This window comes from Phyllobates terribilis, unplaced genomic scaffold, assembly GCF_046119375.1.
Source record: "Phyllobates terribilis strain yellow unplaced genomic scaffold, ASM4611937v1 Scaffold_13__5_contigs__length_258822181, whole genome shotgun sequence".
NCBI lineage: Eukaryota > Metazoa > Chordata > Amphibia > Anura > Dendrobatidae > Phyllobates > Phyllobates terribilis.
Genome location: NW_027362773.1, coordinates 210,262,400 through 210,288,649, shown reverse-complemented (window position 1 = coordinate 210,288,649; position 26,250 = coordinate 210,262,400). Strand labels below are relative to the sequence as shown.

General features: G+C 52.2%; 1 protein-coding gene and 2 non-coding genes across 3 annotated transcripts; all 3 read right to left on the bottom strand.

Moving 5' to 3' along the window:
• Positions 1-18,609: 18,609 nt before the first annotated feature.
• Positions 18,610-24,634, bottom strand: RPL13 (ribosomal protein L13). The gene is made up of 6 exons (XM_073659194.1): positions 24,485-24,634; positions 23,022-23,138; positions 20,785-20,926; positions 20,199-20,372; positions 19,958-20,014; positions 18,610-18,807 (listed from the first exon to the last, which is right to left on the bottom strand). Exons 2-6 carry the CDS (start codon positions 23,123-23,125, stop codon positions 18,649-18,651), a joined length of 636 nt encoding a protein of 211 aa, XP_073515295.1. The 5' UTR covers positions 23,126-23,138; positions 24,485-24,634; the 3' UTR covers positions 18,610-18,648.
• On the bottom strand, positions 20,425-20,507 carry LOC141174732 (small nucleolar RNA MBII-202). The gene has a single exon (XR_012252974.1). It is a non-coding gene; the product is annotated as a small nucleolar RNA MBII-202 (small nucleolar RNA).
• LOC141174734 (small nucleolar RNA MBII-202) lies at positions 22,866-22,950 on the bottom strand. The gene has a single exon (XR_012252976.1). It is a non-coding gene; the product is annotated as a small nucleolar RNA MBII-202 (small nucleolar RNA).
• Positions 24,635-26,250: the final 1,616 nt, after the last annotated feature.

Here is a 26,250-nt window from a genome sequence, read left to right as displayed (position 1 = left end):
CCACACAGTACTTTCCCCCCACACAGTATGATGTCCCCACAGTACTTTCCCCCCACACAGTATGATGTCCCCACAGTACTTCCCCCCACACAGTATGATGTCCCCACAGTACTTCCCCCCCCACACAGTATGATGTCCCCACAGTACTTCCCCCCCCACACAGTATGATGTCCCCACAGTACTTCCCCCCCCCCACACAGTATGATGTCCCCACAGTATTTCCCCCCCACACACAGTATGATGTCCCCACAGTACTTCCCCCCCCCACACAGTATGATGTCCCCACAGTACTTCCCCCCCCCACACAGTATGATGTCCCCACAGTACTTCCCCCCCCACACAGTATGATGTCCCCACAGTACTTCCCCCCCCACACAGTATGATGTTCCCACAGTACTTCCCCCCCCCCCCACACAGTATGATGTCCCCACAGTACTTCCCCCCCCCACACAGTATGATGTCCAAACAGTACTTCCCCCCCCCACACAGTATGATGTCCCCACAGTGCTTCCCCCCCCACACAGTATGATGTCCCCACAGTACTTCCCCCCCCCCCACACAGTATGATGTCCCCACAGTACTTCCCCCCCCCCACACAGTATGATGTCCCCACAGTACTTCCCCCCCCACACACAGTATGATGTCCCCACAGTACTTCCCCCCCCCCACACAGTATGATGTCCCCACAGTACTTCCCCCCCCCACACAGTATGATGTCCCCACAGTACTTCCCCCCCCCACACAGTATGATGTCCCCACAGTACTTCCCCCCCCCACACAGTATGATGTCCCCACAGTAATTCCCCCCCCACACAGTATGATGTCCCCACAGTACTTCCCCCCCCCACCACACAGTATGATGTCCCCACAGTACTTCCCCCCACACACAGTATGATGTCCCCACAGTACTTCCCCCCCCCACACAGTATGATGTCCCCACAGTGCTTCCCCCCCCCACACAGTATGATGTCCCCACAGTACTTCCCCCCCCCCCACACAGTATGATGTCCCCACAGTACTTCCCCCCCCCACACAGTATGATGTCCCCACAGTACTTCCCCCACCCAGTATGATGTCCCCACAGTACTTCCCCCACCCAGTATGATGTCCCCACAGTACTTCACCCCCACCCCCCCAAAAAATTATGTCCCCACAGTACTTCCCCCCCCCCACACAGTATGATGTCCCCACAGTACTTCCCCCCCCCACACAGTATGATGTCCCCACAGTACTTCCCCCCCCCCACACAGTATGATGTCCCCACAGTACTTCCCCCCCCCACACAGTATGATGTCCCCACAGTACTTCCCCCCCCCCCCACACAGTATGATGTCCCCACAGTACTTTCCCCCCCCACACAGTATGATGTCCCCACAGTACTTCCCCCCCCCCACACAGTATGATGTCCCCACAGTACTTTCCCCCCCCACACAGTATGATGTCCCCACAGTACTTTCCCCCCCCACACAGTATGATGTCCCCGCAGTACTTTCCCCCCCCCCACACAGTATGATGTCCCCACAGTACTTCCCCCCCCCACACAGTATGATGTCCCCACAGTACTTCCCCCCCCCACACAGTATGATGTCCCCACAGTACTTTCCCCCCCCCACACAGTATGATGTCCCCACAGTACTTTCCCCCCCCCACACAGTATGATGTCCCCGCAGTACTTTCCCCCCCCCAACACAGTATGATGTCCCCACAGTACTTCCCCCCCACACAGTATGATGTCCCCACAGTACTTTCCCCCCCCACACAGTATGATGTCCCCACAGTACTTTCCCCCCCACACAGTATGATGTCCCCACAGTACTTTCCCCTCCCCACACAGTACTTTCCCCCCCCACACACAGTATGATGTCCCCACAGTACTTTCCCCCCCCCACACAGTATGATGTCCCCACAGTACTTTCCCCCCCCACACAGTATGATGTCCCCACAGTACTTTCCCCCCCCCACACAGTATGATGTCCCCACACAGTATGATGTCCCCACAGTACTTCCCCCCCCCACACAGTATGATGTCCCCACAGTACTTCCCCCCCCCACACAGTATGATGTCCCCACAGTACTTTCCCCCCCCACACAGTATGATGTCCCCACAGTACTTTCCCCCCCCACACAGTATGATGTCCCCACAGTACTTTCCCCCCCCCACACAGTATGATGTCCCCACAGTACTTTCCCACCCCCACACAGTATGATGTCCCCACAGTACTTTCCCCCCCCCCACACAGTATGATGTCCCCACAGTACTTTCCCCCCCCCACACAGTATGATGTCCCCACAGTACTTTCCCCCCCCCACACAGTATGATGTCCCCACAGTACTTTCCCCCCCCCACACAGTATGATGTCCCCACACAGTATGATGTCCCCACAGTACTTCCCCCCCCCCACACAGTATGATGTCCCCACAGTACTTCCCCCCCCCACACAGTATGATGTCCCCACAGTACTTTCCCCCCCCCACACAGTATGATGTCCCCACAGTACTTTCCCCCCCCCACACAGTATGATGTCCCCACAGTACTTTCCCCCCCCCCACACAGTATGATGTCCCCACAGTACTTTCCCCCCCCCACACAGTATGATGTCCCCACAGTACTTTCCCCCCCCCACACAGTATGATGTCCCCACAGTACTTTCCCACCCCCACACAGTATGATGTCCCCACAGTACTTTCCCCCCCCCACACAGTATGATGTCCCCACAGTACTTTCCCCCCCCCACACAGTATGATGTCCCCACAGTACTCCCCCCCCCACACAGTACTCCCCCCCCCCCACACAGTATGATGTCCCCACAGTACTTTCCCCCCCCACACAGTATGATGTCCCCACAGTACTTTCCCCCCCCACACAGTATGATGTCCCCACACAGTATGATGTCCCCACAGTACTTCCCCCCCCCCCACACACAGTATGATGTCCCCACAGTACTCCCCCCCCCCCCCACACACAGTATGATGTCCCCACAGTACTTTTCCCCCCCCCACACAGTATGATGTCCCCACAGTACTTTCCCCCCCCCACACAGTATGATGTCCCCACAGTACTTTCCCCCCCCCACACAGTATGATGTCCCCACAGTACTTCCCCCCCCCCCCACACAGTATGATGTCCCCACAGTACATTCCCCCCCCCACACACAGTATGATGTCCCCACAGTACTTCCCCCCCCCACAGTACTTTCCCCCCCCTCACACAGTATGATGTCCCCACAGTACTTTCCCCCCCCCACACAGTATGATGTCCCCACAGTACATTCCCCCCCCACACAGTATGATGTCCCCACAGTACATTCCCCCCCCCACACACAGTATGATGTCCCCACAGTACTTTCCCCCCCCCACACAGTATGATGTCCCCACAGTACTTCCCCCCCCACACAGTATGATGTCCCCACAGTACATTCCCCCCCCCACACACAGTATGATGTCCCCACAGTACTTTCCCCCCCCCACACAGTATGATGTCCCCACAGTACTTCCCCCCCCACACAGTATGATGTCCCCACAGTACATTCCCCTCCCCCACACACAGTATGATGTCCCCACAGTACTTTCCCCCCCCCACAGTATGATGTCCCCACAGTACTTTCCCCCCCCCACACAGTATGATGTCCCCACAGTACTTTCCCCCCCCCACACAGTATGATGTCCCCACAGTACTTTCCCCCCCCCACACAGTATGATGTCCCCACAGTACATTCCCCCCCACACACACAGTATGATGTCCCCACAGTACTTTCCCCCCCCCACACAGTATGATGTCCCCACAGTACTTCCCCCCCCCACACAGTATGATGTCCCCACAGTACATTCCCCCCCCCACACACAGTATGATGTCCCCACAGTACTTTCCCCCCCCCACAGTATGATGTCCCCACAGTACTTTCCCCCCCCACAGTACTTTCCCCCCCTCACACAGTATGATGTCCCCACAGTACTTCCCCCCCCCCACACAGTATGATGTCCCCACAGTACTTTCCCCCCCCACAGTACTTTCCCCCCCTCACACAGTATGATGTCCCCACAGTACTTTCCCCCCCCCCACAGTACTTTCCCCCCCTCACACAGTATGATGTCCCCACAGTACTTCCCCCCCCACACAGTATGATGTCCCCACAGTACTTCCCCCCCCCCCACAGTATGATGTCCCCACAGTACTTTCCCCCCCCACAGTATGATGTCCCCACAGTACTTTCCCCCCCCACAGTATGATGTCCCCACAGTACTTTCCCCCCCCCACAGTACTTTCCATCCCCCACAGTATGATGTCCCCACAGTACTTTCCCCCCCCACAGTATGATGTCCCCACAGTACTGTAGTGGATTGTCCCCACAGTACTTTCCCCCCCCCTCAGTATGATGTCCCCACAGTACTTTCACCCCCACACCAGTAATGATGTCCCCACAGTACTTTTCCCCCCACACACAGTATGATGTCCCCACAGTACTTTCCCCCCCCACACAGTATGATGTCCCCACAGTACTTTCCCCCCCCACACAGTATGATGTCCCCACAGTACTTTCCCCCCCCCACACAGTATGATGTCCCCACAGTACTTTCCCCCCCCACACAGTATGATGTCCCCACAGTATTTCCCCCCCCCACACAGTATGATGTCCCCACAGTAATTTCCCCCCCCCACACAGTATGATGTCCCCACAGTACTTTCCCCCCCCCACACAGTATGATGTCCCCACAGTACTTTCCCCCCCCACACAGTATGATGTCCCCACAGTACTTTCCCCCCCCACACAGTATGGTTGTCCACCACAGAATGTCCCCCACACAGTATGATGTCCCCACAGTACTCCCACAGTATGATGTCCCACCGGTTCTTCCCCCCACACAGTATGATGTCCCCCCACACAGTACTTCCCCCCACACAGTATGATGTCACTTCCCCAAGTATGATGTCCCCAGTACTCCCCCCCACACAGTATGATGTCCCCACAGTACTTCCCCCCCCACACAGTATGATGTCCCCACAGTACTTCCCCCCCACACAGTATGATGTCCCCACAGTACTTTCCCCCCCACACAGTATGATGTCCCCACAGTACTTTCCCCCCCCACACAGGTATGATGTCCCCACAGTACTTCCCCCCCCCACACAGTATGATGTCCCCACAGTACTTCCCCCCCCCACACAGTATGATGTCCCCACAGTACTTTCCCCCCCCACAGTACTTTCCCCCTCACACAGTATGATGTCCCCACAGTACTTTCCCCCCCCACACAGTATGATGTCCCCACAGTACTTTCCCCCCCCCACAGTATGATGTCCCCACAGTACTTTCCCCCCCCACAGTATGATGTCCCCACAGTACTTCCCCCCCCACACAGTATGATGTCCCCACAGTACTTTCCCCCCCCCACAGTACTTTCCCCCCCTCACACAGTATGATGTCCCCACAGTACTTTCCCCCCCCCACACAGTATGATGTCCCCACAGTACTTTCCCCCCCCCACAGTATGATGTCCCCACAGTACTTTCCCCCCTCACACAGTATATGTCCCCACAGTACTTCCCCCCCCACACAGTATGATGTCCCCACAGTACTTTCCCCCCCCCACAGTACTTTCCCCCCCACACAGTATGATGTCCCCACAGTACTTCCCCCCCACACAGTATGATGTCCCCACAGTACTTCCCCCCCCACACAGTATGATGTCCCCACAGTACTTCCCCCCCACACAGTATGATGTCCCCACAGTACTTCCCCCCCCCACACAGTATGATGTCCCCACAGTACTTTCCCCCCCCCACAGTATGATGTCTCCACAGTACTTTCCCCCCCCACAGTATGATGTCTCCACAGTACTTTCCCCCCCCCACAGTATGATGTCCCCACAGTACTTTCCCCCCCCCACAGTACTTTCCCCCCCCACAGTATGATGTCCCCACAGTACTTTCCCCCCCACAGTATGATGTCCCCACAGTACTTCCCCCCCCACAGTATGATGTCCCCACAGTACTTTACCCCCCCCACAGTATGATGTCCCCACAGTACTTTCCCCCCCCACAGTATGATGTCCCCACAGTACTTTCCCCCCCCACAGTATGATGTCCCCACAGTACTTTCCCCCCCCACACAGTATGATGTCCCCACAGTACTTTCCCCCCCCACACAGTAGGATGTCCCCACAGTACTTCCCCCCCCCACACAGTATGATGTCCCCACAGTACTTCCCCCCCCCACACAGTATGATGTCCCCAGAGTACTTTCCCCCCCCCCACACAGTATGATGTCCCCACAGTACTTTCCCCCCCCCACACAGTATGATGTCCCCACAGTACTTTCCCCCCCCCACACAGTATGATGTCCCCACAGTACTTTCCCCCCCCCACACAGTACTTTCCCCCCCCCACACAGTATGATGTCCCCACAGTACTTTCCCCCCCCCACACAGTATGATGTCCCCACAGTACTTTCCCCCCCCCACACAGTATGATGTCCCCACAGTACTTTCCCCCCCCCACACAGTATGATGTCCCCACAGTACTTTCCCCCCCCCACACAGTATGATGTCCCCACAGTACTTTCCCCCCCCCACACAGTATGATGTCCCACAGTACTTTCCCCCCCCACACAGTATGATGTCCCCACAGTACTTTCCCCCCCCCACACAGTATGATGTCCCCACAGTACTTTCCCCCCCCCACACAGTATGATGTCCCCACAGTACTTTCCCCCCCCACAGTATGATGTCCCCACAGTACTTTCCCCCCCCCACAGTACTTTCCCCCCCCCACAGTATGATGTCCCCACAGTACTTTCCCCCCCCACAGTATGATGTCCCCACAGTACTTTCCCCCCCACAGTATGATGTCCCCACAGTACTTTCCCCCCCCCACAGTATGATGTCCCCACAGTACTTTCCCCCCCCCACAGTATGATGTCCCCACAGTACTTTCCCCCCCCCACAGTATGATGTCCCCACAGTACTTTCCCCCCCCCACAGTATGATGTCCCCACAGTACTTTCCCCCCCCACAGTATGATGTCCCCACAGTACTTTCCCCCCCCACACAGTATGATGTCCCCACAGTACTTCCCCCCCCCCACACAGTATGATGTCCCCACAGTACTTTCCCCCCCCCACACAGTATGATGTCCCCACAGTACTTTCCCCCCCCACACAGTATGATGTCCCCACAGTACTTTCCCCCCCCACACAGTATGATGTCCCCACAGTACTTTCCCCCCCCACACAGTATGATGTCCCCACAGTACTTTCCCCCCCCCACACAGTATGATGTCCCCACAGTACTTTCCCCCCCCACACAGTATGATGTCCCCACAGTACTTTCCCCCCCCACACAGTATGATGTCCCCACAGTACTTTCCCCCCCCCACACAGTATGATGTCCCCACAGTACTTTCCCCCCCCCCACACAGTATGATGTCCCACAGTACTTTCCCCCCCCACACAGTATGATGTCCCCACAGTACTTTCCCCCCCCACACAGTACTTTCCCCCCCCCACAGTATGATGTCCCCACAGTACTTTCCCCCCCCCCCACAGTATGATGTCCCCACAGTACTTTCCCCCCCCCCACACAGTATGATGTCCCCACAGTACTTTCCCCCCCCACAGTACTTTCCCCCCTCACACAGTATGATGTCCCCACAGTACTTTCCCCCCCCCACACAGTATGATGTCCCCACAGTACTTTCCCCCCCCCACAGTATGATGTCCCCACAGTACTTTCCCCCTCACACAGTATGATGTCCCCACAGTACTTCCCCCCCCACACAGTATGATGTCCCCACAGTACTTTCCCCCCCCACAGTACTTTCCCCCCCCCACACAGTATGATGTCCCCACAGTACTTCCCCCCCCACACAGTATGATGTCCCCACAGTACTTCCCCCCCCACACAGTATGATGTCCCCACAGTACTTCCCCCCCCACACAGTATGATGTCCCCACAGTACTTCCCCCCCCCACACAGTATGATGTCCCCACAGTACTTTCCCCCCCCCACAGTATGATGTCTCCACAGTACTTTCCCCCCCCACAGTATGATGTCTCCACAGTACTTCCCCCCCCCCACAGTATGATGTCCCCACAGTACTTCCCCCCCCACAGTACTTTCCCCCCCCACAGTATGATGTCCCCACAGTACTTTCCCCCCCCACAGTATGATGTCCCCACAGTACTTCCCCCCCACAGTATGATGTCCCCACAGTACTTTACCCCCCCCACAGTATGATGTCCCCACAGTACTTTCCCCCCCCACAGTATGATGTCCCCACAGTACTTTCCCCCCCCACACAGTATGATGTCCCCACAGTACTTTCCCCCCCCCACACAGTATGATGTCCCCACAGTACTTTCCCCCCCCACACAGTATGATGTCCCCACAGTACTTCCCCCCCCACACAGTATGATGTCCCCACAGTACTTTCCCCCCCCACACAGTATGATGTCCCCACAGTACTTTCCCCCCCCCACACAGTATGATGTCCCCACAGTACTTTCCCCCCCCCACACAGTATGATGTCCCCACAGTACTTTCCCCCCCCACACAGTATGATGTCCCCACAGTACTTTCCCCCCCCACAGTATGATGTCCCCACAGTACTTTCCCCCCCCCACAGTACTTTCCCCCCCCCACAGTATGATGTCCCCACAGTACTTTCCCCCCCCACACAGTATGATGTCCCCACAGTACTTTCCCCCCCCCACAGTATGATGTCCCCACAGTACTTTCCCCCCCCCACAGTATGATGTCCCCACAGTACTTTCCCCCCCCCACAGTATGATGTCCCCACAGTACTTTCCCCCCCCCACAGTATGATGTCCCCACAGTACTTTCCCCCCCCCACAGTATGATGTCCCCACAGTACTTTCCCCCCCCCACAGTATGATGTCCCCACAGTACTTTCCCCCCCCCACAGTATGATGTCCCCACAGTACTTTCCCCCCCCACACAGTATGATGTCCCCACAGTACTTTCCCCCCCCCCACACAGTATGATGTCCCCACAGTACTTTCCCCCCCCCACACAGTATGATGTCCCCACAGTACTTTCCCCCCCCCACACAGTATGATGTCCCCACAGTACTTTCCCCCCCCCACACAGTATGATGTCCCCACAGTACTTTCCCCCCCCACACAGTATGATGTCCCCACAGTACTTTCCCCCCCCCACACAGTATGATGTCCCCACAGTACTTTCCCCCCCCCACACAGTATGATGTCCCCACAGTACTTTCCCCCCCCACACAGTATGATGTCCCCACAGTACTTTCCCCCCCACACAGTATGATGTCCCCACAGTACTTTCCCCCCCCCACACAGTATGATGTCCCCACAGTACTTTCCCCCCCCCACACAGTATGATGTCCCCACAGTACTTTCCCCCCCCCACACAGTATGATGTCCCCACAGTACTTTCCCCCCCCACTCAGTATGATGTCCCCACAGTACTTTCCCCCCCCACACAGTATGATGTCCCCCACAGTACTTTCCCCCCCCCACACAGTATGATGTCCCCCACAGTACTTTCCCCCCCCACTCAGTATGATGTCCCCACAGTACTTTCCCCCCCCACTCAGTATGATGTCCCCACAGTACTTTCCCCCCCCACACAGTATGATGTCCCCACAGTACTTCCCCCCCCCACACAGTATGATGTCCCCACAGTACTTTCCCCCCCCCACAGTATGATGTCCCCACAGTACTTTCCCCCCCCCCACAGTACTTTCCCCCCCCCACAGTATGATGTCCCCACAGTACTTTCCCCCCCCACAGTATGATGTCCCCACAGTACTTTCCCCCCCCCACAGTATGATGTCCCCACAGTACTTTCCCCCCCCCACAGTATGATGTCCCCACAGTACTTTCCCCCCCCACAGTACTTTCCCCCCCCCCCACACAGTATGATGTCCCCACAGTACTTTCCCCCCCCCACACAGTATGATGTCCCCACAGTACTTTCCCCCCCCCCACACAGTATGATGTCCCCACAGTACTTTCCCCCCCCCCCACACAGTATGATGTCCCCACAGTACTTTCCCCCCCCCCCACACAGTATGATGTCCCCACAGTACTTTCCCCCCCCCCACACAGTATGATGTCCCCACAGTACTTTCCCCCCCCCCACACAGTATGATGTCCCCACAGTACTTTCCCCCCCCCCACACAGTATGATGTCCCCACAGTACTTTCCCCCCCCCACACAGTATGATGTCCCCACAGTACTTTCCCCCCCCCCACACAGTATGATGTCCCCACAGTACTTTCCCCCCCCCACACAGTATGATGTCCCCACAGTACTTTCCCCCCCCCCACACAGTATGATGTCCCCACAGTACTTTCCCCCCCCCACACAGTATGATGTCCCCACAGTACTTTCCCCCCCCCACACAGTATGATGTCCCCACAGTACTTTCCCCCCCCACACAGTATGATGTCCCCACAGTACTTTCCCCCCCCCACACAGTATGATGTCCCCACAGTACTTTCCCCCCCCCACACAGTATGATGTCCCCACAGTACTTTCCCCCCCCACACAGTATGATGTCCCCACAGTACTTTCCCCCCCCCACACAGTATGATGTCCCCACAGTACTTTCCCCCCCCACACAGTATGATGTCCCCACAGTACTTTCCCCCCCCCCACACAGTATGATGTCCCCACAGTACTTTCCCCCCCCCACACAGTATGATGTCCCCACAGTACTTTCCCCCCCCCACACAGTATGATGTCCCCACAGTACTTTCCCCCCCCCACAGTATGATGTCCCCACAGTACTTTCCCCCCCCCACACAGTATGATGTCCCCACAGTACTTTCCCCCCCCCACAGTATGATGTCCCCACAGTACTTCCCCCCCCCCCACACAGTATGATGTCCCCACAGTACTTTCCCCCCCCCACACAGTATGATGTCCCCACAGTACTTTCCCCCCCCACACAGTATGATGTCCCCACAGTACTTTCCCCCCCCACACAGTATGATGTCCCCACAGTACTTTCCCCCCCCCACACAGTATGATGTCCCCACAGTACTTTCCCCCCCCCCACACAGTATGATGTCCCCACAGTACTTTCCCCCCCCCACACAGTATGATGTCCCCACAGTACTTTCCCCCCCCCACACAGTATGATGTCCCCACAGTACTTTCCCCCCCCCACACAGTACTTTCCCCCCCCACACAGTATGATGTCCCCACAGTACTTTCCCCCCCCCACACAGTATGATGTCCCCACAGTACTTTCCCCCCCCACACAGTATGATGTCCCCACAGTACTTTCCCCCCCCCACACAGTATGATGTCCCCACAGTACTTTCCCCCCCCCCACACAGTATGATGTCCCCACAGTACTTTCCCCCCCCCCCACACAGTATGATGTCCCCACAGTACTTTCCCCCCCCCCACACAGTATGATGTCCCCACAGTACTTTCCCCCCCCCACACAGTATGATGTCCCCACAGTACTTTCCCCCCCCCACAGTATGATGTCCCCACAGTACTTTCCCCCCCCCACACAGTATGATGTCCCCACAGTACTTTCCCCCCCCCACACAGTATGATGTCCCCACAGTACTTTCCCCCCCCCACACAGTATGATGTCCCCACAGTACTTTCCCCCCCCCAACACAGTATGATGTCCCCACAGTACTTTCCCCCCCCCACACAGTATGATGTCCCCACAGTACTTTCCCCCCCCCACACAGTATGATGTCCCCACAGTACTTTCCCCCCCCCACAGTATGATGTCCCCACAGTACTTTCCCCCCCCCACACAGTATGATGTCCCCACAGTACTTTCCCCCCCCACACAGTATGATGTCCCCACAGTACTTTCCCCCCCCCACACAGTATGATGTCCCCACAGTACTTTCCCCCCCCACACAGTATGATGTCCCCACAGTACTTTCCCCCCCCACACAGTATGATGTCCCCACAGTACTTTCCCCCCCCCCACACAGTATGATGTCCCCACAGTACTTCCCCCCCCCACACAGTATGATGTCCCCACAGTACTTTCCCCCCCCACACAGTATGATGTCCCCACAGTACTTTCCCCCCCCCACACAGTATGATGTCCCCACAGTACTTTCCCCCCCCCACACAGTATGATGTCCCCACAGTACTTTCCCCCCCCACACAGTATGATGTCCCCACAGTACTTTCCCCCCCCCACACAGTATGATGTCCCCACAGTACTTTCCCCCCCCCACACAGTATGATGTCCCCACAGTACTTTCCCCCCCCCACACAGTATGATGTCCCCACAGTACTTTCCCCCCCCCACACAGTATGATGTCCCCACAGTACTTTCCCCCCCCACACAGTATGATGTCCCCACAGTACTTTCCCCCCCCACACAGTATGATGTCCCCACAGTACTTTCCCCCCCCCACACAGTATGATGTCCCCCACAGTACTTTCCCCCCCCCCACACAGTATGATGTCCCCACAGTACTTTCCCCCCCCCCACACAGTATGATGTCCCCACAGTACTTTCCCCCCCCCACACAGTATGATGTCCCCACAGTACTTTCCCCCCCCCACACAGTATGATGTCCCCACAGTACTTTCCCCCCCACACAGTATGATGTCCCCACAGTACTTTCCCCCCCCCCACACAGTATGATGTCCCCACAGTACTTCCCCCCCCCACACAGTATGATGTCGCCACAGTACTTTCCCCCCCCCCACACAGTATGATGTCCCCACAGTACTTTCCCCCCCCCCACACAGTATGATGTCCCCACAGTACTTTCCCCCCCCCACACAGTATGATGTCCCCACAGTACTTTCCCCCCCCCACACAGTATGATGTCCCCACAGTACTTTCCCCCCCCCACACAGTATGATGTCCCCACAGTACTTTCCCCCCACACACAGTATGATGTCCCCACAGTACTTTCCCCCCCCACAGTATGATGTCCCCACAGTACTTTCCCCCCCCACACAGTATGATGTCCCCACAGTACTTTCCCCCCCCCACACAGTATGATGTCCCCACAGTACTTTCCCCCCCCACACAGTATGATGTCCCCACAGTACTTTCCCCCCCCACACAGTATGATGTCCCCACAGTACTTTCCCCCCCCACACAGTATGATGTCCCCACAGTACTTTCCCCCCCCACACAGTATGATGTCCCCACAGTACTTTCCCCCCCACACAGTATGATGTCCCCACAGTACTTCCCCCCCCCCCACACAGTATGATGTCCCCACAGTACTTTCCCCCCCCACACAGTATGATGTCCCCACAGTACTTCCCCCCCCCCACACAGTATGATGTCCCCACAGTACTTCCCCCCCCCCACACAGTATGATGTCCCCACAGTACTTTCCCCCCCCACACAGTATGATGTCCCCACAGTACTTCCCCCCCCCCCACACAGTATGATGTCCCCACAGTACTTCCCCCCCCCACACAGTATGATGTCCCCACAGTACTTCCCCCCCCCACACAGTATGATGTCCCCACAGTACTTCCCCCCCCCACACAGTATGATGTCCCCACAGTACTTCCCCCCCCCCACACAGTATGATGTCCCCACAGTACTTCCCCCCCCCACACAGTATGATGTCCCCACAGTACTTCCCCCCCCCCACACAGTATGATGTCCCCACAGTACTTCCCCCCCCCTACACACAGTATGTCCCCACAGTACATTCCCCCCCCCCACACAGTATGATGTCCCCACAGTACTTCCCCCCCCCCTACACACAGTATGTCCCACAGTACATTCCCCCCCCACACAGTATGATGTCCCCACAGTACTTTCCCCCCCCCACACAGTATGATGTCCCCACAGTACATTCCCCCACACAGTATGATGTCCCCACAGTACATTCCCCCCACACAGTATGATGTCCCCACAGTACATTCCCCCACACAGTATGATGTCCCCACAGTACATTCCCCCCCACACAGTATGATGTCCCCACAGTACATTCCCCCACACAGTATGATGTCCCCACAGTACATTCCCCCCACAGTATGTCCCCAGAGTGAATCCCTCCCACACATAGTATGATGTCCCAAGTACATTCCCCCCACACAGTATGATGTCCCCAGAGTACACCCCAACACATAGTATGTCCCCAGAGAAAATCCCCCCCCCCCACACACACACACAGTATGTCCCCAGAGTACATTCTCACACACAGTGTGATGTCCCCAGAGTACATCCCCCTCCACACACACAGTGTGATGTCCCCAGAGTACATTCCCCCCACACACAGTATAATGTACTCTGGGGGACATCCCCCCACACACACAGTATGATGTCCCCAGAATACATTCCCATCCTGCACACCGTATCATGTCCCCACAGTACATTCCCCACCCTGAACACAGTATCATGTCCCCACAGTACATTCCCACCCTGAACACAGTATCATGTCCCCACAGTACATTGCCTCCCTGCACAGAGTATGATGTCCCCAGAATACATTCCCACCCTGCACAGTCATGTCCCCACAGTACATTCCCACCCTGCACACAGTATCATGTACCCACAGTACATTCCCCCCCCACAGTATGTCCCCAGAGTGCATCCCTCCCACACACAGTATGATGCCCCAGAGTACACCCCCACACACACACACACACACAGTATGATGGCCCCAGAGTACATTCTCACACAGTATCATGTCCCACAGTACATCCCCCCCCACACAGTATGATGTCCCCACAGTACTTTACCCCCACAGTCTGATGTCCCCAGAGTACATTCCTCCCCCAGTCTGATCTCCCCACAGTACATTCTCCCCCCCAACAGTCTGATGTCCCCAGAGTACATTCCCCCCACACAGCATGATGTCCCCAGAGTTCACCCCCCACCCCCACATACAGTATGATGTCCGAAGAGTACATTCCCCCCCACACACAGCATGTCCCCCACAGTACATTCCCTCCCTGCACACAGTACGTCCCCAGAATACATCCCCCCACAGACCGCATGATGTCCCCACACACACAGTATGATGTCCCTACAGTACATCCCCCTCCACACACACAGCATGATGTCCCTACAGTACATTCCCCCCACACACAGTATGATGTCCCCACAGTACTTTCCCCCCACACAGTATGATGTCCCCACAGTACTTTCCCCCCACACAGTATGATGTCCCCACAGTACTTTCCCCCCACACAGTATGTCCCCACAGTACTTTCCCCCCACACAGTATGTCCCCACAGTACTTTCCCCCCACACAGTATGTCCACAGAGTGAATCCCTCTCACACACAGTATGATGTCCCAAGTACATTCCCCCCACACAGTATGATGTCCCCAGAGAAAATCCCCCCCCCCCCACACACAGTATGTCCCCAGAGTACATTCTCACACACAGTGTGATGTCCCCAGAGTACATCCCCCTCCACACACAGTGTGATGTCCCCAGAGTACATTCCCCCCCACACACAGTATAATGTCCCCAGAGTACATCCCCCCACACACAGTATAATGTCCCCAGAGTACATCCCCCCCACACACAGTATGATGTCCCCAGAATACATTCCCATCCTGCACACCGTATCATGTCCCCACAGTACATTCCCACCCTGAACACAGTATCATGTCCCCACAGTACATTGCCTCCCTGCACAGAGTATGATGTCCCCAGAATACATTCCCACCCTGCAGTCATGTCCCCACAGTACATTCCCACCCTGCACACAGTATCATGTACCCACAGTGCATTCCCCCCCCACAGTATGTCCCCAGAGTGCATCCCTCCCACACACAGTATGATGTCCCGAGTACATTCCCCCCACACAGTGATGTCCCAACAGTACATTGCCTCCCTGCACAGGGTATGATGTCCCCAGAATACATTCCCACCCTGCACACAGTATCATGTCCCCACAGTATATTCCCACCCTGAACACAGTGATGTTTCCACATTACATTTCCCCCCACACACACTATGATGTCCCCACAGTACATCCCCCCCCCACAGTATGTCCCCAGAGTGCATCCCTCCCACACAGTATGATGTCCCGAGTACATTCCCCCCACACAGTATGATGTCGCTAGAGAAAATCCCCCCCCCCCCCACACACAGTATGATGGCCCCAGAGTACATTCTCACACAGTATCATGTCCCACAGTACATCCCCCCCCACACAGTATGCTCCCACAGTACTTTACCCCCACAGTCTGATGTCCCCAGAGTACATTCCTCCCCCAGTCTGATGTCCCCACAGTACATTCTCCCCCCAACAGTCTGATGTCCCCAGAGTACATTCCCCCCACCCCCACAGTATGATGTCCCAAGAGTACATTCCCCCCCCACACACAGCATGTCCCCCACAGTACATTCCCTCCCTGCACACAGTACGTCCCCAGAATACATCCCCCCACAGACCGCATGATGTCCCCACACACACACACAGTATGATGTCCCTACAGTACATTCCCCCAGACAGTATGATGTCCCCACAGTACATCCCCCTCCACACACACAGCATGATGTCCCTACAGTACATTCCCCCCAGACAGTATGATGTTCCCACAGTACATCCCCCTCCACACACACACAGTATGATGTCCCCCAGAGTACATCCCCCCCCCCCACACACAGTATGATGTCCCCACAGTGCATCCCCCCCCACACACAGCATGATGTCCCCACAGTACATCCCCCCCCCACACACAGTATGATGTCCCCACAGTACATCCCCCCCCCCACACACAGTATGATGTCCCCACAGTACATTCCCCCCACACACAGTATGATGTCCCCACAGTACATTCCCCCCACACACAGTATGATGTCCCCACAGTACATTCCCCCCACACACAGTATGATGTCCCCACAGTACATTCCCCCCACACACAGTATGATGTCCCCACAGTACATTCCCCCCACACACAGTATGATGTCCCCACAGTACATCCCCCCCACACACAGTATGATGTCCCCACAGTACATCCCCCCCCCCACACACAGTATGATGTCCCCACAGTACATTCCCCCCCCACACACAGTATGATGTCCCCACAGTACATTCCCCCCCCCCACACAGTATGATGTCCCCACAGTACATTCCCCCCCCCACACACAGTATGATGTCCCCACAGTACATTCCCCCCCACACACACAGTATGATGTCCCCACAGTACATTCCCCCCACACACACAGTATGATGTCCCCACAGTACATTCCCCCCACACACACAGTATGATGTCCCCACAGTACATTCCCCCCACACACACAGTATGATGTCCCCACAGTACATCCCCCCCACACACACAGTATGATGTCCCCACAGTACATCCCCCCCCACACACAGTATGATGTCCCCACAGTACATCCCCCCCCACACACAGTATGATGTCCCCACAGTACATCCCCCCCCACACACAGTATGATGTCCCCACAGTACATCCCCCTCCACACACACAGCATGATGTCCCCCACAGTACATTCCCCACACACAGTATGATGTCCCCACAGTACATTCCCCCACACAGTATGATGTCCCCACAGTACATCCCCCTCCACACACACAGCATGATGTCCCCACAGTACATTCCCCCAACACACAGTATGATGTCCCCACAGTACATTCCCCCCCAGACAGTGTGATGTTCCCACAGTACATCCCCCTCCACACACACAGCATGATGTCCCCACAGTACATACATATACACACACGGTAAAAACTGCAGCACCCTACCCCAATTTAGGACTTAAGCGGAGTTCCTTCCATCATATACATTTTTGCCATAATATATTTCTTCCTTGAGGAGTCTAATGTACCACTGATTGTCTACACTGCCCTAGCAAATAAATTCAGCTAAGAGATATAAGTTTTCATGCTGGTGTCCGCACAATCATAGTTTTGGTTCCAACACTCCTGAACCAAATATACAAGCAATACAGAAACCATCCACGGCCTTTAATAGCCATATAGATCCCAATATTATAGTTGGCAATAATGTCTCAGGTCTGAAGACACTATATCTGTTCTAACCCTATCAAATGGCAGGGAATATTGGGTCCAGAGTATCCAATTTCAGACTGCCAAATACTTCTGGCCGCAGCACGCTCATAGAAAACACGTTTATGGTGGGGTTGGGAGAAGGCTGTTGGCCTACTGATCCGATGAATTGGACATCTGTTGTGTATGGGGCTAAAGAAGTTTGTGACATATTCACATGTGTGTCATGGATGCAGGTAGAAGAGTAGAAAACAAGGTTTCCAGACAACACCCAGTGAGGCAGCTGCACTACAATAAGGTCGCCCAGGCATGTGTACAGCCCTCATTTAGGATTGGACCAAATAATGTAACTGGCCTCCACTTTCCCCGCTGCAATGGGCAATTCTTGCACAATCATGCAGCCAGTAATCTGCCATGGGTGGTTGAAGCTTTGGCCACACTGCCACTGAAATCTGGGCGTACTCTTTATGTAAATCCCACATAAGTGAAGACGCGAGACTAGCAGCCACATTAACTGCATAGCCCGTGGATGACATGAATGGTAATTACACTTTAAAACAGATTTGCTTTGCTCTAGAAACAGAGTCTTTTTCCTATTGAACCTGAAAATAATTTCTATTCCTCCCGGCACGAGACCGATATGAACGACTCAAGGGCAGAATTACAGAATATTGTTTTATTAACAGTTCTCGTGAAGGATTTATTTTTTCTTCTCCATGTCCTGTTCTGCAGCTTCCTTTGCTTTCTTGGCACGGATGCCAAAGAGCCGGGCGTTGGCACGAGCCATACGCAGACTGGCAAAAGCTTTGAAGTTCTTCTCTTCCTCTGTGATGACTCTTGGTTTTTCTCTCTTGTAGAGCTAAAATAAAATTAAAAAAAAAGAAAAAAAAAAACACCTTGTTAAAACACCAAAATGGGGCATGGACCTACAAAGGAAGGCAACTCTGATTTGTGAAGCCCATAATACACTGAAGAGCCCACTGCGGAGGAACCACAGATCAAACAGCGCCCCTACCCAAACAGCATTTTCTTTACTGGACAGTTTAGGACTTAAGAGTAATTCCTCCTATCGTATACTTTTTTGCCATAAATATCAGCTATTTCTTTCTTGAGGAGTCCATAATGTACCACTGATGGTCTACACTGCCCTGGTAAATAAATACAGCTAAAAGATAAGTTTTCATGCTGGTTGTCCTCACAATCAGTTTTGGTTCCAACACTCCTGAAGCAAAAATACGAGCAATACAGGAACCCCCAGCGGCCTTTTATAACCGCGTAGATCCCAATATTCTAGTCGGCAATAATGTCTGAGGTCTGAAGACACCACATCTGTCCATATAGATAACAGCAGCTATGAGAAAACCAAGCCGGCCTCACATGAAGGTGCTGACACCATCCACAGAGCACTAGGGGCGCATTGTACCCTGGCACATTTTTCGTTAAACTGGACCTAGGCAGCCGCCTACTTGCCAACATCTAAAGCCACCATGAAGGAGTTGGCCTCAATTTCCTCTAAAAAGAATCGACCAGCAGATTTTACAATACAAAGATCTACTATATGGATAAACGTACTGGGACGAGTCTTCGGACAGAATGAAAAAAAATTAAATTCACTGCTTATTACCCTACAGTGTACAACATCCACCCGGTGTTTCCCCCCGCCCTACATGTATAACATCCAGCCCCCCCACCATACCGTCTGCCTTTACTACCATGTGACAGAACGGCCGGTGGAGCAGAGCTCACTGATACCAGTGCGGTCCTGTAATAGGAGCCACAGGGGTAACAAGTCCATTCATGATATTTCTTCCTCCACCTATATAATGTAAATAATTTACGGATCTTAAACCGGATGAAACTGGTGTATTTGCTATAAAATAGTCATGTCAGAATAGATGTATAATAATTTTTTTTTAAAAAAAAAAATGGGAAATTAAAAAAAAAAAAAAAATATTACACAGCCGAGTCATACACAAATTCATTAAGAAGGAAAAATTGTAAGAACTTACAGTGCGGATCGGCATGATCGTGCCCTTAAATTGGGTGGCCATCTTCAATTCTTCAGCCTGGAACAAGAAATAAAACGTTGGTATAAGATTTAGAGGGTTTTGCTCATCCTCTGACTGTAGATATAAATGCATTATCTGAGTATAGAGGGATGTGAATGAAGAAATAGAGGAATCTGCTGGGACCACTGCACCTTTATGTTATTGGTCTCCATAGTCCAGCATATACCCCAACACTACTTACAGAGCTGTCTCCCTTCTTGGGAGCGGAGGGTTTGCGTGGGAAGATGATCAGTTTGGAGCGGTACTCCTTTAGCCTCTGCACATTGGCCTGCAGGGATTCTGTAGACTTGTTGCGACGACGATGATCCACTGAGATGCCAATAGTGCGGGCGATCTTCTTGTTGATGCCAGCAGCCTGTACAAGAGAAGCGTGTTAAACTACGACGTACACTAAAGACCTCAAGACGGACGACCGATCCCAACAGCCATCAGAACAAAGGGTTCAAGGGAATCATCACAGAAATGCAGAGATTCCGGAGATTTGTCATCACACGGCCGAGTTCACGTTATTTGTCAGAGTTTATTTGCCATCTCTGCACACACAATAATCAAGAATTGCAGTCCTATGGAAAGATGCATCAAAAATAGCTTAGTAGTTCATAAGGTCACAGCTTAGATTTTCTGAAAAATTAGGTGCAAGCTTATTGGTTGCAGGGAACAAATGCAAAGCTTCTCATTGGTTTTGATTCATCTCTCTCATAGTGTTCGCGAATCTTTATTAAAAGAGGACTGATTGAAGTTTACAGACAGCCATGCTGCCAGCTCACCTTGAGTTCCTCCAGACTGAAGCCTCGTCCAAGTCGCACCTTTGTGTGGTATCTGACGGTCGGACATCTAACCACTGGCCTGACTGGTCCTGAAATGGGCCTTGGAGCTATCAGGCGGGCTTTGGCCTGACGTGTCTTGCGCCTATTTGGGTTAAGAGAGTGCATATGAGAATCTACCAAACGGTGGCGTAGTAAAGCCATTGCCACAAATAATGGGTTTCGGCAATAACTTCCACTTAGAGGAGCTGTCCAGTGAAGATATGTGATCACCTAACCTATGGATAGGTGGACTCCAACAAATGGACCCCATTTCTGCGCATGCCCGACCACTGCTTCATGCACTATAGCACTGGCAATAACTGTGCTCAGCTTTATCCCACAGCTCCATGGAGAATGAATGGAGTGGAGGTCATGGCCGAAAGTGTTGGCACCTTTGAAATTGTTCCTGAAAAATAAGTATTTTTCCCAGAAATTACTACAATTACACAGTTTGTTATACACATTTTCAAATACACACAAAAAAAAGGCAAATTGGACAGAATTTCACAAAAAAACAAACAAAACTGGGCCGGACAAAATTGTTGTCACCTTTCCAAAAATTGTGGGTAAACAACTTTGTTTCAAGCATGAGATGCTCGTTCACACTCACCTGTGGCAAGTAACAGGTGTGGGCAATATGAAAATCACACCTGAAACCAGATAAGAAAGGGAGGAGACTCAACCTTTGTATTGTGTGTCTGCCACACTAAGCATGGAGAACAGAAAGAGGAGAGCACTGAGGACTTAAGAACCAAAATTGTTGAAAAATATCAACAATCTCAAGGTTACAAGTCCATCTCTAGAGATCTTGATGTTCCTTTGTGCACAACATAATCAAGTTTACAACACATCAGACTGTAGCTAATCTCGCTGGACGTGGATAGTAGAGAAAAAATGATGAAAGGTTGCAACGCAGGATAGTCCGGATGGTGGATAAGCAGCTCCAATCAAGTTCCAAAGAAATTCAAGCTGTCCTGCCGACTCAGGGTGCATCAGCGTTAGCGCAAACTATCCGTCGACATTTGAATTAAGTGAAATGCTATGGCAGGAGACTCAGGACCCCCCTGCTGACACAGACAAAAAAAAAGCTAGATTGCAGTTTGCCAAAATCCTTCTAGGAAAGCGTCTTGTGGACAAGTGAGACCAAGATAGAGCTTTTTGGTAAAGCACATTTTTCTGCTGTTTACGTAATATGGATTGGGGACTACAAAAAGAACACACTACCTACAGGCAAATATGGTGGAGTTTCAAAGATGTTTTGCTGCCTCTGGCACTGGGTGCAAGGTATCATGAATCTGAAGATTACCAAAGGACTTTGGGTGGTAATGTAGTGCCCAGTGTCAGAAAGCTGGGTTTATGTCCTAGGTCATGGGTCTTCCAGCAGCACAATGACCTCAAACATACTTCAAGAAGCACCCAGAAATAGACGGAAAAAAAAGCACTGGAGAGTTCTGAAGTGGCAGCAATGAGTCTGGATCTAAACCCCATTGAACACCTGTGGAGAGGAGATGTCAAAATTGCTGTTGGGAGAAGACGCCTTCACATATGAGAGACCTGCAGCAGTTTGCAAAAGAGTCCAAAATTCCAGCTGAGAGGTGGAAGAAGCTTGTTGATGGTTATAGGAAGCGACTGATTGCAGATATCTATCCTGAAGGACGTGCAACTAAATATTAAAGTTGAGGATTCCAATAAATTGTCAGGCCCATTTTTTGGGGTTGTGTGTGAAATTATGTCCAATTAGCTTTTTTTCCCTCTTTTTTGTGTTCTAATATGCACAAATGAAACAAACATGTGTATAACAAAACAACTGTAGTTACAATAATTTTCTGGGAGAAAAGCTTCATTTTCAGGAATAATTTCAAGGGCGCCAACACTTTCAGCCATGACTGTATATGCAAGTTATCACTTATCCCTATACTGGACAACTCCTTTCAACTATACCACAGAGAACTTTTGCATTAGGTGCCCCTATAACAGCAGGCAGTGATCTAGCTGTCCTACGTCACCTATATACTTGCAAATAAAGAGATCGTTCCATCACATGTCACAGTCTACAGTCATCAGGCTGAAAGGGGTTCAAATATGGATTCATCACAGAAGCTGCAGAGATTCCGGAGAATGTGTCATCATCTGACCGTAGACCTGGACCCCACATCCCCCCCAATAGAGATCTTACTATAGGACGCCCGTGAATTTACCTGCGGAGCTTTCTGGCTGGCTGGTTAAACCAGGTGGCCACTCGCCGCTGCCAGTCCTTGTGGAAATGAGGCTTCAAGATCATGCCATTCCTGCTGGGGGCCATGGCGACTTAATCCCTTCAAAACAAAAAAAAAAAAGTTTAAGATATTTTTATTAGAGTCTATACTTTGTATGGACATTATGGGCAGAGGCAATGTCATGTATGGACATGTGCACAGACCCAATAGATTACTGCCTGGGACACAGCCCTTTAATACGCAGTATTAACTAAAAAGCTTTCATGACATGTAAGAAGTTTTAAATAATTGGTTTTCAGAGGACAGAGACAACCACAGATAGGAAAGTATAGCTGGCTCAAAAGTCTGATGTCCACTTACCCGGGCACTGTGCCCTTCGTTTCCACGATCGTAGAGGAAGAATCTTATCCCCCAACCCCACCGTGATCAAAACTTCAAATTATCACCCGTTCCTGAAGTTTTTATTCTTACTGTGCTCAAGGCAGTGCACCACATAAGACCGATCTAAGCATCTGGTCGGCATCAAATAAATAAAAAAGGTGCAGGAAACCGAGAAATCACACATTCCTGGACTTGCCCAGATAGTCTCAAGGCACCAAATTGTGAGCCGATTACAGTCATTAAAGGGTTAGTCCCCAAAAGTGATTTACTAGCCATAGGCCAGGTGACGACTGAGTGACCACTGGGACCGCAACGACCCAAGGAAGTGGGTTCTGCAGGCCCATACTGAATGGGGGAGGGGGAACAGCAGTCAGACCCCCTGCAAACACTACATTTTCCTTTATCCTATGCACTGGAGATGACTAGTAAAGAGAGGTTTCCAAAAAAAGATGTCTCCCATTCATAGGATAGAGGAAACTTGCTGATGGCTGGGGGTCCAACTGCCGAGACCCCCAGAGATCCTGAGAAATCCGTTCCTGGCACTGATGAGGGTCCAAGAAGTCGGACCCCAGTGATCAGCACATTATCCTTCGTTCTATTGCTGGGAGACGTCATTTTTGGGGGAATAACCCTTTAATAGTCACCAGCCAGTGGAGGTAATACTGGAGATGAGCGGCGCCAGACGTGTGCGGCTGCTGATCTCCAGGACGCTACAGAATGTAACTGGTTAATAAGCAACAGTCAGGCAGTAATGGAGGCCAGGAATAGGTAGCATAAGCACTGCCAGATCCAGGGTGCAACCAAAAATATCTTCCCCACAAACACACAGGAGGAGAGCGCAGAGCCCTGCATACATACATATACACACACCGCTCTCCGGTCACCAGGCCTCATCGCCTGGATCGGACCCCCCAAAACACTAAACTCCCCTCTAATAAGGCCCCCAAACCAACGCCCGGGAGCAGAGGATCAAATCCCACCCGGCCGGGGCATCCGGCGTCACCCAGAGACCGAGGATGATAACGGATAGTAAAACATTGCGGCCGCGGACCCGTCCAACATACCTCTGTGGGGAGAAAATGGCCGAAAAGAAAGGAAGAAGGCTCCCGTTGCAGTATGGGATATGATGCGCTGGAGCCAATCAGCAGGAAGGAGTGTCGGCACCCAATCAGAAGACACGTAAAGGAACGTCCACTTCCGCCAGTAACTACAGCGTGTTGCGTGCCCGCACTAAAGATGATAGGGCCGGACGAGTAAACGCAAACAAAACTTTATTGAAACTTTACAGTCCACGCGCAGGAGGTTATGTTCATGAAGCAATAAAGTTTGAAAACTCAAAATGGCAATAAAATTAGGTGCTATGTCTGTGTGTATATCCCTGTGTGTATAAATATATCTAGATAGATAGATATACACACATGAATGCAAAGACGCCAGAGAGGACCACCAGCGGTTTCCCGAAGCGTCTTCTGCACATACTCCTCTCCCTCAGTTGCATTTTTTTTTTTTTTTTTTAAAAGACAGTCTTACTCACCCTCCCCTGGTCCAACACTGAGTCTCCACCACTGCTCCGGTTATTGTCTTCAGAAGTGATGATACGCAGCCAATCTTCGAGTTCAGCAGCTCAGAGCGACTCCTGCTGTCAATTCGGGCAGAGCTGCTGCGCTCAGTGATTGGCTGCAGCGCTGTTGACATGATATCAGTGCTGCAGACAATAACAGACATGGGGAGCAGTGGGGACTCAGCGCCGGACCAGGGGAGGGTGAGTTATCAAGTTTTGTTTTTTTTAAATAAACTGCAGTTTTCCAAAAGCGAACCACCCCTTCGACCGCCTGTGGATCTATGATAGGATTTTTTTGTGCATTTAGGTGCGGATTTCACGCCCTGTATTGAATAGGAAAATCCACAGCTGGCCCTTTATTTCACACGGATTGGTTTTAAAACCACTTGCACATGTTGCACTATCAAATTTACACTGAAAATCAGCAGAAATTGTACAATATGGCAGCTCTGATTGATCAGGGTTAGGGCCCGTATACATGACCGTATTCTCAGTCTGACAAAACATCGGATCGCACTCAGACCAATGTTATTCTATGGGGCCGAGCTTTCCCTCGGACTGAGCAGGATGCCCACAATTGAATCTGATCGGATCGCACTCGGCAATGGAAATCAAGGAGTCCATGGAAAACATTGGACTGCACTCGGATGACATCTGAGTGCAGTCCAATTTAAACAGACAGAATGGAGAATTTTTTTTCCTCCATCTTCTCGTCTGAGAAAATTGAATCACACTCTGATCAGAGTGTGATTAGTATAATTGGTGCAATTCTCTCGGATGACCGAATATACTGCAGTGTGACCCTAGTGTATACACTGTGTAGGGACATAATCTCATGGACATTAATAATGGTAGCACCCAGTCGTAAATTTTCTGCCATAAATTTCCAGGAAGAATAATAGAGGATCACAAAAATAAGAAAATATGCAGAATTGTTCTTTCAAGCTGCCATGTTTAGGGATAAATAATAATAATGATAATGAGCGGAACCGTGGATATTCGGGTTCCTTCGGCTTGAGCAAACTTTAGTCCAAAGTTCGGATCGGGTACCAAAACTCTACCCAAACACCACAGAAGTCAATGGGGACCCGAACTTTGATGCTGTAACTGACAACAGACGTCTGGGAGAAGTCCGTGCTCGGAGTTCAGCATTAGGTGTCCGATACTTTACAGTACATGTCTAGCCATGTTGTTACACTTGTGGAGACCTGGATTCATAGAAGACCATCATTTACATCCACACTGCAGTTTGAAAAGTATGAAAACAAA